This window comes from Elephas maximus, chromosome 13 (assembly GCF_024166365.1).
Source record: "Elephas maximus indicus isolate mEleMax1 chromosome 13, mEleMax1 primary haplotype, whole genome shotgun sequence".
NCBI lineage: Eukaryota > Metazoa > Chordata > Mammalia > Proboscidea > Elephantidae > Elephas > Elephas maximus.
Genome location: NC_064831.1, coordinates 32,988,376 through 33,003,386, shown reverse-complemented (window position 1 = coordinate 33,003,386; position 15,011 = coordinate 32,988,376). Strand labels below are relative to the sequence as shown.

General features: G+C 40.9%; 2 protein-coding genes across 2 annotated transcripts in view; one reads left to right on the top strand and one right to left on the bottom strand.

Annotated features, from left to right (window-relative positions):
- Nucleotides 1-5,318, bottom strand: part of LRBA (LPS responsive beige-like anchor protein) — a 769,624-nt gene extending 764,306 nt beyond the window's left edge. The window contains exons 1-2 of the mRNA XM_049905216.1: nucleotides 5,060-5,318; nucleotides 4,275-4,716 (exon numbers count right to left, since the gene is read on the bottom strand). Coding sequence (XP_049761173.1) covers nucleotides 4,275-4,493 — 219 coding nt within the window. The 5' untranslated portion in view covers nucleotides 4,494-4,716; nucleotides 5,060-5,318. The remainder of the gene's footprint in view (nucleotides 1-4,274; nucleotides 4,717-5,059) is intronic.
- On the top strand, nucleotides 4,736-8,412 carry LOC126057325 (uncharacterized). Its single transcript, XM_049852819.1, has 4 exons — nucleotides 4,736-4,765; nucleotides 4,941-5,130; nucleotides 5,227-5,473; nucleotides 5,914-8,412. Exons 1-4 carry the CDS (start codon nucleotides 4,736-4,738, stop codon nucleotides 6,260-6,262), a joined length of 816 nt encoding a protein of 271 aa, XP_049708776.1. The 3' UTR covers nucleotides 6,263-8,412.
- Nucleotides 8,413-15,011: the final 6,599 nt, after the last annotated feature.

The window sequence follows — 15,011 nt, the reverse complement described above, 5'->3', positions numbered from 1 at the left end:
AAAATTCAGAAGGTTATGACACCACTGGGCCTATGTTACTGCAACACAACAATCAGTTTGAACACAGTAACAGCTGCCTAAATCTAGGAGTGCACTCTTTGTCCACAGTCGACACACTGTTATCTGCTCGGTTCCTGTAGGAATGAGAGTTTGCACCATTAACATTTAGCAGGACATTATGTCAAATACCATTCAATTAGCAAAGAAAAATTACATTTCATCTTTTAGGCTATAACATTTTAATTGACATCGTAATTACTTTTCAAACAAATCATGAAATTGTATTTGTCACCAGCCCATGGGAAACACTATTCCTAAACTAAATAGCATTGAATATCTTTAAATATCTAGGGTAAAAGCCTTAAATGCGGCAGCAAGTTCCTGAAATCGTGCCAATGTATCTATTATTCTTGGTACAAAAATCTGACAAATTACTTGAGCACGCAGACACAAACGAAGACAAAAGAAAATGGTCTTAAATTGCAACAAGAAATATGTATGCTAAAGTTGACCAGGAGTTTGAAACGCTTGAATACACAGGTATATTATTAATCAAAACTAATCTATAAAACCGATTTACAAAAGAAACTGCAAGAGGATGACAAATTTCAAAAGGATTTATAATAGAGTAAGGTTGTTGTTGTTGGGTGCCGGTGAGTTGATTTCAACTCATAGGCCCCATGTCACCAGAGCAGAACTGCCCTATGGGGTTTTCTTGGCTGTAATCTTCACAGAAGCAGATCACCAGGTCTTTCTCCCGCAGAGTCAGTGGGTGGGTCTGAACCGCCAACCTTTTTTGGTTAGTAACCAAACACTTAGCCGTTGCGCCACCAGGGCTCCATAAGGTCAAGCTACGTTAGCAAAATCAGAAGGCAGTGCTTTATAAAGAAATACCGCTGAAGTCATATAGCTCTACCACTTACTAGCTGGGCAACTTAGGAGAAACAGGTATAGTTTAATTTTAACAATACAATCTTAATTACTTGAAGTAGCTAATATAGAATGAGTTTAACGTATCATTCTATTTTAATAGCATTCCAGAAGAAAAAAGAAAAAGTTACGGTAGCTATAAATATAGCTTAAATTTACTAATGAAATATCCAATAAAGATAGGGTAAGGGGTACACGTGGGGACCCAGTGATACAGGGACATCCTGGGTCTTTAAGTTAGAGGTTCAATGGGCTTATACTGCTATAAACTTCAGTTTTTACCATGTTACATTCTCTTGTATCCTATTTCTCACATTTTTAAGAAGTTTTAATCCATGTAATCAAAAGTTAATAATCAACTTTCTGCACCTGCATCCTGAGTGAAAATACCAACTGCATGACATGAACAATGTTTTTGATTTCTGAAGTCTTTTTTAAGAAAATTTTGGAGAAACCTTTAAAAGTTAAATATAAAATACTATTAGAGATTTCACCACTAATATTTAGCAGGACCTATGATTTTTGCGTCCTCACACTGGGAAAAGCCTATGCCTGGGCTACAAACTGCTGCTTAGGGAAGCCAATAACTCTACATAAACTCATGAGACAGATATGTTCCTGAAAAGGCTGCCATTCTAAGAAACACCAAATTGCAAGCAATCTATTTAACCTTCCAGTGCCTCAGTTTCCTCATCTATAAAACAGGATACACACACAGAGGGAGTCAGTGAGTAATGCAAATGGTTAATGCACTTGGCTGCTAACTGAAAGGCTGGCAGTTCAAACCGACCCGGAGGTACCTCAGAAAAAAGGCCTGGTGGTCTACTTCCAAAAGATCACAGCCATTGAAAACCCTACGGAGTACAGGACTCCTCTGACACACACTGGGCCACCTTAAGTTGGAATCAACTCCACAATAACTGGTTTGAGAGAGAGAGACAGGATAATAGGCGGTAGTAACTTTTTTAAGTCATATTTATAATTACTGTAACTTCCTTCTTTGAGTAGAATTAAGGCTAAGGTTGACAACTATCAATCAAGAAATATTTAGGTGCAGCAGTACTAAAAACATTTCAGTTCCCATGACTTTCTAAAGACTGCCCAAAACCTCCGGTATTCCCAAAAGAGCATGACAAGTATTATAAAGGAGATACTCATGGAAGGAAAGTACCTGCCATCTAATCTTCTCTGCAACTTTCCCTGCCCTACATGAGAAAAGGAGGGTGGTGAATGACATCCATTACCTTGCAAACCAGTGGCTGTAAAGGACTTAAGAAATGACCTTAAAATCTCTACCAGGCTTACAATTCTAGGCAGCATATAAGCAAACTATTACCACAGAATTTTAATTTTCCTTAATAATAAAAATGCAAGTGACTAGTCTTTGGACATTCACCCCCCACACAACACCAAACCAGTTGCAGGCAAGTCGATTCAAACTCGTGGCAACCCCGTATGTGTCAGTCAGAGTAGAACTGTGCTCCATAGGGTTTTCAACAGCTGATTTTTCAGAAGTAGATCACCAAGCCTTTCTTCCCAGTCACCTCTGGGTGGACTCGAACCCCCAACCTTTCAGTTAGCAGCTCAGCTCTTAATCATATGGAAGAGTTCAAATCCTCCTTCTGTCAAAGGAATGTTGTGTCTTTACACATAAATAACTAATTGTAGACTATTACTATCACAGACTTCTGTTCATCATCCAAAGCACATGAAGTTTACAAAAAGAAAACAAAAATCAGAAAAGAAATTTTTAAGTTCCTCTATTTTGAGGTAAAGGGATATATCAACTTACTTTATCTCCTTGAGACTCACAAACTTTTAAAGTCTCCCCACACAAGATCCCCAAAATGTTGAAAATTATTGAAGCTGTGTAACGGATAGGAGAGTTCATTATACTACCCTATTTTTATGTATATTTGAACTTTTCCATAACATAAAGTTAAAAATATATATGTATATATGTGCATCTGTATGTACTTATATATAAACTCCCGACACAACGAATTGGAAGACAGATGCTTGTTCCAAGTTTCCATAGTCCAAAACATGAATTTCATCTACCTACCTGACTCTTATTAAAGGTCTAGTGAAGGAAATAATTAACTAACCTGGATTAAATGTTTTCAAGCCTAACCTTGAAAACATTAGGTTGGTGGGCAATAAAACCAAACCCGTCGATTCCGACTCATAGTGATCCTGTAGGACAGAGTAGAACTGTCCCATAGGGTTTCCAAGGAGCAGCTGGTAGATTGGAACTGCTGACCTTTTGGTCAGCAGCCTTAGCTCTTAACCACTGTGATACTAGGGCTCCTGGTGAGACGCAGAGGTTAGAATAAAGAAATCTAAAAGTCCCTCATTAGAAATGACAGCCATTTTTTTAAGAACGTTAGAGGAAGTAAAGGAAATTATTTAATATCTACTTTTTAAAGTAACATTCACAGCTCATAGTAGTGTAATCAGCAACTTCTAATGACCAAGCATGCTTCAGTGATAGGAATTTACAAAAGAAATAGACAATATACTCTATCTTCCACAATCCTTTTTTCAAATTGCTATTCAATTTTCACAAGATTACTTCAAATTTAATCTTAAATTCATTCCAAAATTTAACCTTTTTTTTTAACCTATAAAGGAAACTCTGGTAGCATAGTGGTTTAAGTGCTACGGCTGCTAACCTAAAGGTCAGCAGTTCAAATCTACCAGGCGCTCCTTGGAAACTCTATGGGGCAGTTCTACTCTGTTCTATAGGGTCACTATGAGTCGGAATCGACTCAACGGCAACGGGTTCGGTTTTTTGGTTTACGTCTAAAAATAAAACTATTCAAAATTTAAAACAAATACTAACTTTGCAACAAATTAATCTTTCATCATCACTATGAACAAGACTTTTGCTTTTAAAATTTTGTATTCTGGCAAAGGCACTTTAATATAACTTAGGCAGACCCAAAGAGTAGATAGGTCTATTCACTTACATTACTTCTCAAGCCCAAAGAAAAAGTCACAAGAACTTATTTAAAATGTTAAAAAATAAAATAAAAGCAGACATAAACATCCATCCTAAGAAAAAAATTTTCACAGGTAACTCCTCCACTACAACTCCCCAAAAACTTCCGTAGCAACAATTATTTCCTTTGCACAAAGGTGATCTATTCTCACTTTCACAAAACTTGGAACATCTAAATTTGCATAATCCCCCTTAAACTGAAAGATACAAGAAGTCGTTTCATTTAAGTGAGTAGAATTTTGTTTCTATACATGGGAAAAGCCATCAGCAGCCTGTAAAGCACATGGACTCCTCAACGCACTGAGAAAAGTATAGGCTTATAAAATATATATTTACTTACCAGATTAAAGACAGTTTCTACGATATCCCTATTGGATACTTCTCCAACTTCTACCAACCCCGTCAGCACGGCAAATTTCATTCTGATGCCTCTGATGGGGATTCCTGGTTTCAGGGACAAGGCACCCCCTTCAGTCGGGGTTTCTTCTCCTTTTCCTCCACCTCCCCCGTCATCACCTGTTGGTGGCGGGGAAGGGACACGGTTGTCTTCACTAGCCATTGCTAGTTCACGGAAAAGGGCACCTCGGAGTCACCCTGGGACAGCAGTCGCTGCACTAGCAATAAGCACAGCACACGCAACGCAAAACGAAAAGGGTCTCTGCCTTTCAACTTGCAGAGAAACCCCAAAAGCAGTTGATGTGAAAAGTCCTTGGTGTCGGCCTCCTCCTCTTGGAGAATATTTGTCCAATCTCTCTCCCCGAGGCTGACAACAACGCCAAACCCTATTGGAAGATTAGATATATGTTAAATAGGCTAGGTTTTGTTTTAGGCGTTTGGGGGAGAGCGGAAAGGGGAGATAGTTATTGTGGGCCAAATAAGTTACTAAAAGACCCCATTACTAGCCACTCTCTTCTCCCGAGCTCAAGGAGCGGGGTTCTGAGTGACGGCGGGTTCTAGAGGCCCCTGAACAGGTTCACTCCTCCCCCACACTCTCGCAGGTTCTTAGGCGCAGGGCGACCTCTCGTCACAGGTGCACGGAAAGAGAAACTGTCGGGGGAAAAAGAGGGGGTCGGAGGAGAGGAGGGAGCCCCGGAGCTACCACAGAGGTAGAACGTTCCTCCTCACCCGGATCCTCCGGACTCGTCCTCACCCCCCGCGAGGGAGCGGCGAGCCGAAGGTGGCGGCGGAGATCCAGGGCAGGAAAAGGCGGGGGAGGGGGGCGGTGACTATTCTCAACGCTCGGCCCAGGGGAGGAGTGGAGCACCGCTCTCCAGACACCTGAGGTTCGGCAGGGAGAGGTGGGGAGGTGTGTGTTGCGGGAGGAGGGGAGGAAAGGCAGCCGGGGAGGCCCGGCGGCGAAAGCGGGGAGAGGAGGGAGGAGAGAGATCAGTGCACCTGGTCGCAGCCTCCAAGTTTCCCTAGTCTGCTCCCAGGGAGTCCGCGGCTGCACAGAACTCCATGGCTTCCTGGCCCGCCCCACCCCTACGCTCAGCCTTTGCAAACACAGCCGCTGCTGGCACTACGGACGCCGCGACTGAGGTTGTTGCCGGTCGTGAGGATGCTACTCCCACAGCTTGCCCCGCCGCGGCTCGCGCGGCTGTCCCTGTGCGCACTGAAGCTGCTCCCGGCCGCCATGACAGCGCCGAGGGCTGCCAGGCGCAGCGTGCGCGTGCGCGAGCGCGCGGGGTGGTGGGGCGGGCGGGCGCGAAGGCGGAGGCGATTGCGGACGGGGTGGGGACGTGCGGGCGGCCTGGGGGACCCGGAAAGGGCAGGGGAGTTGGGCGCTGGCAGGGCGGCGCGAGAGGCTGCGCATCCGGGCGGCCGGCTGCTCAGGTAGCGCCAGGTGTGTCCCGGCCCGGCGGGAAGAGGCCTTTCCTGCCAGGGGCTGCTCCTTCTCGCTCCTCATCCTCCCCTCCAACCTGGGAAGGTGTTTTGGCAAGTGCTGAGGCGGTGATTCTGACGCTTCTTCTGTTGTTAAGTTACCGTAGGGTCTCCTGGCGCGGAGGAAAACCGCCCCACGTTGCCAAGGTGTCTTCTTGGACTTGGAGAAGGACACCTGGGGGACTGCTACGAGCCAGAGAAATGGCAGCGCTGGAGCCAGGGAGGCTGCTGTCCCTGTCTGAGGGGAGCAAAGATTCCCCACCCCTGACTGCTTTCAGCTGCTACCCGCCCGCCACGCTTGGCGAAGACTCGGATAGAGATTTCCACTGGGATGCCCCAGCAGCTGCCACCATTCAAAAGGGGAGGGGAGGAGGCCGCGTCAACGAGAAAAAGGAAAGATTCCTTGCTTTGCAGCTGCCGCCCCACCAGACCTCTCCCACATTCTAAGGAAAGGAGGATTCTTGAGACAGCTGCTCCAAACATAGCGTGGAGGCGGGGTTAATTTTGCGTGGAAATCCCTGAGGTTTTTCTTTTCCTCTGGTGTTTTTCCATTGCAAAAGTTAGACTCGCCTCATTCTCGGGATTAGTTTAAAAGATAAATTACATTAGGGTTGAAACCAATAGAGATCATCGTAATTTAAGAGTCCTTCCTCTCCACTCCCACTATTAACAGTAAAACACGCTTCCTGACGGCGTTGTGAAAAATAAACAAAAATCACCCTTGTGGTACTCTTAAGGTCATAAGGCCTTTTAAAAAAAAAGTAACGTTTAAAATACTCCTTGCTCCCTAAAATGAAAGTGAAGCAAAATGTGGGATCAAACAAAAGTTAGGAAGCACTGTGGAGGAGTTAGAAGAAAATATATAGGTTTGAGAGACAAAACAGTTTCCTGGAACGCCTCAAGTTTCTATTTCAAATTGTTAAATGAATAAATCTGGAATAAGAAGGAGAGGGGCTTGCCCGCAGGAGAAAGACAACTTTGACTTTACCCTACCTTGAGTATACTGGTATACCCGAAGTGCTGAGAAAGTATTTGTTATATAAATAAATGTCCTCCCTTAAGAAGGAGCTGATGATAATATTGAAGATGCCCTCAACACAGGGTAGTAGAAATTATCCCATCTGAGTTATCTAGGGCTAATGTTTGTGTGTTTCACTGTTAACACTTGTGCTTTACTGGTGAAATTAAGTCAATGTAAGACAATTATCCAAATATTTTCAAAACATAGTGTCAAATGTGTTTTCCACTTTTTCAGAATTATTCAACCTACTTTGCTCCATAAAAAAAATGGCTACAGTAAAATAGTAGACAAAATTGAAGGTTCACTGAGAGAAGGTTGAAGAAGGTAGAAGGGAAAACTGTTCACTAGCCAAGCCACAGTCGAAATGTGATAGCTGTGGATTAATTGTTTAGGTGTAAAGCAGAGAACTGTGGAGTTTTTCAGGGTAAGCAATCTGCCCACCTGATCTTAAGCTCTTTGATGACACAATACTCTGCATACTGTAGTTACTCAGTGCATAAGATTTGGAATGAATTGAAACTCTAAAGTTCCTTGCTTTAATTTTTCTGACCTGAAAGCCCTTGCCTGAGTCTACACAGCTACTACCAGTTACCAAAACCAAAAAATCAAACCCATTGCAGTAAAGTTGATTCTGACCCTTAGCAACCCTAGAGGACAGGGTAAACTGCCCCATAGAGTTTCCAAGGAGTGCCTGGCAGATTTGAACTGCCAACCTTTTGCTTAGCAGCAGCAGAACTTAACCACTATGGCACCAGGGTTTCCACTAGCCAGTTAGAGGGAGGAAAAAACTTGTACAAATGGCTATCTTAACATGGAAGGTAGTTTTACCATTTGTTAAATTTTGTTTGTATCTTTGGTCCTACTAATGAAAGCTTTCTAGTCGAAAGCCTTTATATGAAGTGTCATCAGACGAGTTTACATGACTGTCTGCCCTGTAGCACACACTCGACTACACAAACAGAAGAAAAAACTGCCTCCTCTAGAGCCAGGCTCAAGTTGCCTGTCAGCATCTGGTGTGTATTTTAACATTTCTCTGACATCAACATCTTGTCAGAATTAAGGACTAAGGGTTTTCATTACTGTGCTTACCTTCACCACCCATTGAAACCACAGCAGGAAAAAAAAAAAAAAAAGTAGATTCAGAACAGGAAACCTTGTGCATAACTCAGAGGAATTCAAGCAAAGAGAATGTAATTTCATGCTGAAATCAAGATTATTGATCTACAAACCCTTACCTGTATACAAAGGGCATAAAAAAATGTTTTTGAGAACAAAGATGGGATGGAATTTTCTTTCTACCAGGAAGAAAATCCCAACCATCCATTGTAACTCTTTGGCATTTTGCTAGGATATAGGTTAAATGATGAATTAGAGGAAAGGCACCTTTTGCTATGCAAAAGGTGTGTGTCTGTATGTGTGTGTGTGTGTGTGTGTGTGTGTCCCTGGATTTTGAGTTCTCTTCATATTGTTATTCACCATAGCTTATAATATCTAAGCTGGAAATTCATGGTCCTAGCTTACAGCTGTCTCCTCGTAAGAAAGTCAAACATTGTTTTCACCTTCATTAAAGCTTACTGATGTGAAATAAAACTTCATATGTTAGTAGCCTTTGTTAATGACATTTTTATTGGGCATTAAAAATGACATTAGAGATAAATATTTAATAGAAAATCTTCATGGTATATTAAGTAAAGAGACTTTATCTTTTTGAGTCATGTACTAGTGGAACAAACGGTTAAGCAGGCAGCAACTCCACGGGAGAAAGACCTGGTGCTCTAGTCCCATAAAGATTACAACCAAGAAAACCCTACGGGGCAGTTCTACTCTGTCATATGGGGATCTATGAGTCGAAAACAACAGCGCCAAACAGCAATCACTTTGAAAACCTGACGAAAGACCAAATAGGACCAAGAAATATTTAAAGCAAGTGGAAATCCACTCATTAATTCAAATCATTCCCAAAAACATTTATGAACATTCCTATGTAGCAGGCACTACATTAGACATTTAGGTTAGAAATGAGAGATCCAATCCCTGCCTTGAGGACTCAGAGCCTAGTCATCGAGGAGGACACTACTAAGCCTATGAAAATCTAAAAGAGAAACTTCCAAAAGAAGGTGGCACCAGAAATGAGTCTTAAAGGATAAAAAGGACTATGCTAGATGAAGAAGTCAGAGAAGGTCATTCTAGGGTGTGAAAAGTCCGACATGGTTGAACATTTTGACCTTAGAAACCAATTCAAGCAAACTGTCAGTCTTAAATAATTAGAATTTTCTTCTGGATGGAGCTATAAAAGAGTAAAGATGTTGTTCTCTTAGTATATGTTGAAAAGCACATCCTATTACTCTCACTTTGTTTACACCCTCTTTACAGGTACTTCTATATAGGAGAAACTTAAGTTTGGGTAACTCTCATCCCACTACATTAAAGACTATTATTGTTTGAATTGTCGTTGTGATGTTTATTGTCCCTGCACAAAGAGGGAAATGGGACTGAATTTGAACTCACACAATAGGCTACAGAAGAGAAAATAAGTAGTCTTTTCTTGATTTTAATAATGAATGAAAACCAAGACCTCATCTTGTTACCTGAAAATAATGAATCTGGGAACAGGAAGTAGATTGTTAAAGGAGGTTGACTCTGAAGCTAGTTTTCTTTTTCTTTTTTATAGAACATGGTAAACTAGGCTAAAGACTTTGAACTCTACCTTGAAGGCAACCTTCTGCCTTTAGAGAATTTTAAGCAATGAAGTGATAAGATTACATTCACCTCTTAAGAAAATCACTAGCAAAAACTATCGAGCCTCCCCTCTATATTTGGGTGGAATCCTCCATTGTTGGACTATTGGTGGAATGCAGCATTTATATTACTTTATAATTTGCATTTATAATTTGCATCTTATAATTTGCATTTATAAAGTTGCAAAATTGTGTGGGATGAGATGACAGATTAATTGCTTGTTCTTATTAGTTGCTATCGAGTCAGCTCCTACTCATGGCAAGCTTAGTATAATGGAACGAAATATTGCTCAGTCCATCTTCATGATAGTTGATATGTTTGAGTCCATTGTTGCAGCTACTGTCAATCCATCTCATTTAGGAGTTCCCTCGTTTCCACTGGCCTTCTACTTTATCAAACATGATATCCTTTTTTAGCATTTGTTCTTTCCTGATGAGGTGTCCAAATAAGTGAGTCTTAGCATCCTTGCTTTTAAGGAAAATTCTAGTATTTCTTCTAAGATTGATTCGATCATTCTTTCGGCAGTCTACGGTTATTCAATGTTATTTGCCAGCACCACAGTCTGAACCATCAATTCCTCTGTCTTCCTTTTTCACTACTCAACTTGCGCATGCATATGAGGTGATTGAAAAGACCATGCCTCAGATCAGGCACCCCTTAGTCATCAAAGTGACATCTTTGCTTCTTAAAATTTTAAAGAGGTCTTCTGCAGCAGATTAGCCCAATGCAATATGTCATTTGATTTCTTGATTGCTGCTTCCATGGGCATTGATTGGATGGAAGTAGAATGAAATTGTTGACAACTTCAATTTCTTTCCCATTAATTTGGTCCATTTGTGAGGATTTTCATTTTTTTCATGTTCAGGTGTCATCCTTACTAAAGGCTGTAGTCTTTGACCTTCACCATTAAGTGCTTCAAGTCATCTTCATTTTCAGCAAGCAAGATTGTGTTATCTACATATCACAGGTTGTTAATGAATCTTCCTCCAGTCCTCATGCTGCATTTTTCTTTATATAATCTGGCTTCCCGGATTATTTGTTCTGCATACAGGTTAAATAATTAAGGCAAAAGGTTACAACCCTAATTTTGAACCACACAGTATCCTCTTGGCCTGTTCCAAGTACTGCCTTTTGATCCCTGTACAGGTTCTCCATGAGGACCATTAAGTGTTCTTCATTCATTTATTCATTCACTCATTGCAAGAGAGTACTTTTTAGTCTTAGGCCTCTTCCTCAAAAGGTTGAAAAGCTGAATATAAAGTAAAAATATCTTAGATTGTGTCCCCATAGATATCACAGTATTTTTAGTAAGAGGCTATGAAAGTACATAAATATTATTTAGCTGTTAAGCAAACACTTGGATTGAAATATATCTGGAAGATTGACGTTACCATGGTTAAATCAGTATGGAACAGTCCTAGGAAAACACATTGTTACCTTTGTCATACATGTATTCTTGTTGTTGTTGGGTGCCATTGAGTAAGCTCTGACTCATAACACCCCCATGTACAACAGAACAAAACACTGCCAGGTCCTGTGTCATCTTCACAGTCATTGCTATGTTTGAGCCCACTGCTGCAGCCAATGTGTCAGTCCATCTCACTGAGGGTCTTTCTCTTTTTTGCTGACCCCTCTACCTTACCAAGCATGATATTCTTCTCCAGGGAGTGGTTGCTCCTGATAACATGTCAAAAGTTTGTGAGAGAAAGTCTCATCATCCTCTCTTCCAAAGAGCATTCTGGATGTATTAATTCCAAGACAGACTTGTTCATTCTTCTAGCAGTCCATGGTATATTCTATATTCTTCATTAACACCATAAATCAAATACATCAGTTCTGCTTCAGTCTTCCTTATTCATTGCCGAGCTTTCCCCCATGTGTATGAGGTGATTGAAAACACCATGGCTTGGGTCAGGCACACCTTGGTCATCAAAATGACATCTTTGCTTTTCAACACTTTAAAGAGGTCCTTTGCAGCAGATTTGCCCGGCACAATATGTTGTTTGATTTCTTAATTGTTGCTTCCATGGGTGCTGATTATCGGTCCAACTAAAATGAAATCCTTGACAACTTCAATCTTTTCTCTGTTTGTCATGGTGTTACTTATTGATCCAGCTGTGAGGATTTTTGTTGTCTTTACGTTGAGGTGTAATCCATGCTGAAGGCTATCGTCTTTGATCCTCATCAGTAAATGCCTCAAGCCATCTTCATTTTCAACAAACAAGGTTGTGTCATCTGCATATCGCAGGTTATTAATGAGTCTTCCTCCAATCCTGGTGGCACATTCTTCTTCATATAGTCTAGCCTCATGGATTATTTGCTCAGCATACAGATTGAATAAGTATGGTGAAAGGATACAACCCTGACGCACACGTTTCCTGATTTTAAACCACACAGTATCCTTTTGTTCTGTTTGAATGACTGCGTTTTGGTCTATGTACAGGTTCCGCATAAGCATAATTAAATTCTGCATGAGCACAATTAAGATGACATCTTGGAGCTTTAATTGCCTAATTCAGTGGGTTTTAACCTTGTCTATTTTTTTATGTTTTAGAATTACCTGTAATCTTCTATAAATCCCAATGTTCAGACCAATTAAATCAGAATCCCTGGGGTGGGACCCTGTCATGGATTGAATTGTGTCCCCACAAAAATATGTGTCAATTTGGTTAGGTCACGTGTGGTTGTCCTCCATTTTGTGATTTTCCTATGTATTATAAATCATAATCTCTTCCTGTGGTTAAAGAGGATTAGGGTGGGATGTTACACCCTTGTTCAGGCCACATTCCTGATCCAATATGAAGGGAGTTTCCCCAGGGTGTGGCCTGCACCACCTTTTATCTCTCAAGAGCTAAAAGGAAAGGGAAGCAAGCAGAGAGTTGGGGACCTCATACTACCAAGAAAGCAGCACCAGGAGCAGAGCACGTCCTTTAGACATGGGGTCCCTGTGCCTGAGAAGCTCGTCAACCAGGGGAAGATTGATCACAAGGACTTTCCTCCATAGCCAATGGAGGGAGAAAGCCCTCCACTGGAGCTGACACCCTGAATTTGGATTTGTAACCTCCTAGACTGTGAGAAAATTAATTTCTCTTTGTTAAAGCCATCCCCTTGTGGTATTTCTGTTATGGCAGCACTAGATGACTAAGACCGACCCAAACATCTGTATTTTTTAAAGCTTCCAATATAATTCCAGTGTGGGGCCAACATTTATAACCACCGGTCTAATTTGCTTTTCTTTGATTGTCATTCCTTTATGACATACATAATACATTTAAAGTTAATTAAAATTGACTTGTAGGAAGATTTTAGTATCACTCACTGAAATTAATGGAAACAGCCTGGAATGTCTCCAAATCTGGACAGTCTGGGTTATATATATCTATTCCAAAAGAAAGAGTCTTCTAAATTAGAAGGGAGAAAAATGAGAGTCCTGTGTAAGGAAAAACAAACAACAGACTGTTGCTTATTTCATGTTAAAGACAACACAGAAATGGTGTCAATTTTCAAATAGTTTATTTCTAAAACAAAATGTAATTAGCAAACAAGAAAATATCACCTGAGAAAATGAGCTCTACTTCTAGGACCTAAATGAGATTAATGAAAATTCTATGATCAGAAACTATGGAAGAAACAGCTGGGGAAAACTATCTCATGATGTATAACGTTGTTGCTCTGTGTTAAGTGACATCGAGTCGGTTCCGACTTATAGCAACCTTAAGTACAAAAGAATGAAACACTGCCCGGTCCTGTGCCACCCTCATAATCGTTGCTATGTTTGACACTGTTGTTGCTGCCACTGTGTCAATCCATCTTGTCGAGGGTCTTCTTCTTTTTGGTTGACCCTCTACTTTACCAAGCATGATATCCTTCTCCAGGGACTGGTCCCTCCTGATAACATGTCCAAAATATGTGAATCTTGCCATCTTCTCTTTTAAGGAGTATTCTGGCTGCACTTCTTCTGGCACACCTCAGTCCTCAAAGTAACATCTTTGCTTTTCAACACTTTAAAGAGCGTTTTTTGCAGGAGATTTGCCCAATGCAGTAGGTCATTTGATTTCTTGATTGCTGGTTCCATGGACGTTAAGTACAGGTCCAACTAAAATGAAATCCTTTACAATTTCAATCTCATCTCTGTTTATCATAAAGTCACTTATTGGTCCAGTTGTGAGGATTTTTGTTTTATGTTGAGATGTAGGCTATATTGAAGGCTGTTGTCTTTGATCTTCATCAGTAACTGCTTTAAGTCCTCTTCACTTTCAGCAAGTAAGATTGTGTCAGCTGCATATCACAGGTTGTTAATGAGTCTTCTTCCAATCCTGATGCCCAGTTCTTCTTCATATACTCCAGTTTCTTGGGTTATTTGCTCAGCATACAGATTGAATAAATGTGGTGAAATTATACAACCCTGATACACACCTTTCTTGATTTTAAACCACAGAGTATCCCCTTGTTCTGTTCAAATGACTGCCTGTTGATCTATGTATAGGTCCCTTAATTAAGTGTCTTGGAATTCCCATTCTTTGCAATATTATCCATAATTTGTTATGATCCACACAGTCAAATGCCTTCACACAGCTGATAAAACACAGGTAAACATCTTCCTGGCATTCTCTGCTTTCAGCCAGGATCCATCTGACATCAGCAATGATGTCCCTCATTCCCTGTCCTTTTCTGAATCCAGCTTGAATTTCTGGCAGTTCCCTATCAATGTACTGCTGCAACCGTTTTTCAATTATCTTCAGCAAAATTTTACTTGCGTGTGAAATTTATGATATTGTTTGATAATTTTCTCATTCTGTTGGATCACCTTTCTTTGGAGTGGGCATACATAGGGATCTCTTCCAGTCAGTTGGCCAAATAGCTGTCTTACAAGTTTCTTGTCATAGACAAGGGAATGCTTCCAGGATTGCACCCATTTGTTGAAACATCTCAATTGGTTTCTGTCAATTTCTGGAGCCTTGTTTTCCACCAATGCCTTCAGTGCAGCTTAGACTTCTTCCCTGAATATCATTGGTTCCTGATCATATGCTACCTCCTGAAATGATTGAACATCAACCAAATCTTTTGGTAGAGTGACTCTGTGTATTCGTTCCATCTACTTTTGATGCACACACAATAATCAAATCGACTACATCTGTGAAAAGCGATGATGGGGAAGCTCAATATCATCAATCAGAACAAGGCGAGGGGTCGACTGTGCAACAGACCATCAATTGCTCACACGCAAGTTCAAGTTGAAACTGAAGAAAATTAATACGAGTCCACGAGAGCCAAAATACTACCTTGCGTATACCCTACCTGAATTTAGAGATCACCTCAAGAATATATTTGATGCATTAAACTCTAATGAACGAAGACCAGAGGAATTGTAGGATGACATCAAGGACATCATACATGAGGAAAGCAAAATCGTTAAAAAGACAGGAAAAAAGAAAA